We start from the raw sequence: 1,224 nt of genomic DNA on the forward strand, positions 1-1,224 counted from the left end.
TGTGCAACAAGGCCAAAGTAGTATTTGAGGACAGCAATCCAGACTGGGTGAACCCAGGGAGGCTAGTTACACTCGAGCGATTGGTCTATACCACACCTGCTCAGCAACAAAGAAGGCCACATATAGGAAAGCAAAAAGCTAAGGAAGGAACTCATCAAGAGGAATATCATCAGGAAGAATATCAACAAGAAGAGCATTATGACCCAGCCAACTTAAATATGACTCACCTTCTAAGAGCCATTGAGGATTTGGAAATGAGACATATGGAGGGACAAGAGCAAATACTTAACCTTCAGTCCAACTGGATGAGACAACAAGAAGAATGGCAGAAACAGCACATGGAGCAGCAACAGGAGCAATACTCTCAACTCACTCAAGCCATCCACCAAGTTACAGGGAGGCAGGAGCATCAAGATAAACGCCTTCAAGAGCACAACCAGCGGCAACTAGCTCAGAGGAAATCATTCAATGAGTTCAATGTGCTGAATGAAGGAAGGCAGCTACATAGAGAGGAGTTCAACGTAAACACTCAGGCTAGGTTAAACTACATGTCCGGTAATATGCATCATCTACATTATGCCATTCCCACATACGATGAGGTCCAAAAAGAGTTTGTTGAACAAGAAGAAGGGAAGGTGAAACAGCAGAAGGACACACTAAAGAAGAAGATGGAAGATGATGGCTTCTGGAAGAAATTGCTTGGGAAAGGCAAAGGAAGTGGGAGCACAAGCACTCAAGAAAAGCACCAAGAGGACAGGCAAGAAGGAGAGCATGGGCAACCACATGAGTAAAAAGTGGTGGAGCTCCTTCTTTGGTTTATCTTTTTGCATTTTTTTAATAAGGAAGATCTTGTATGAAATAGAACATGCTTCCATACTAGTTGAACAACTTTCAATTTTGCATTTTAAGTTTTCCGATGAAGAAGTCTATGCTTGCTAGTCTTTATGTTACTGCATCATATCTTTACTTATTGTATGCTTGTCTTTAAAATCAAATGAAGAAGAGAATGTTTATGTTATAAAAGACTAGAGTGGAGTTCATGATATGGAGGTACATTCATGAGTCTTTGGTGTGATCATAAGTTAGCTAAGTTGGTTCAACCATAAGGTGGGGATGACAACTATCTGGCCTGAGTACTTTGCTTTGAATATACCCATGAGACTAAGTATATAACAAGATCCTAATAAGAGAAAGGGGAAAAAACAAGGAAAGTGAAAAACAAAA

General features: G+C 40.5%; 1 protein-coding gene across 1 annotated transcript; it reads left to right on the forward strand.

Moving 5' to 3' along the window:
- The first annotated feature begins 218 nt into the window (after positions 1–218).
- LOC130980970 (uncharacterized) lies at positions 219–791 on the forward strand. The gene has a single exon (XM_057904609.1). It carries the CDS (start codon positions 219–221, stop codon positions 789–791), a length of 573 nt encoding a protein of 190 aa, XP_057760592.1.
- Positions 792–1,224: the final 433 nt, after the last annotated feature.

Source organism: Arachis stenosperma, chromosome 5 (assembly GCF_014773155.1).
Source record: "Arachis stenosperma cultivar V10309 chromosome 5, arast.V10309.gnm1.PFL2, whole genome shotgun sequence".
Classification (NCBI taxonomy): Eukaryota; Viridiplantae; Streptophyta; class Magnoliopsida; order Fabales; family Fabaceae; genus Arachis; species Arachis stenosperma.

Bases quoted from the DNA above. Each gene is read 5' to 3' on its own strand.
- LOC130980970 (XM_057904609.1), top strand. From the start codon at position 219: ATGACTCACCTTCTAAGAGCCATTGAGGATTTGGAAATGAGACATATG.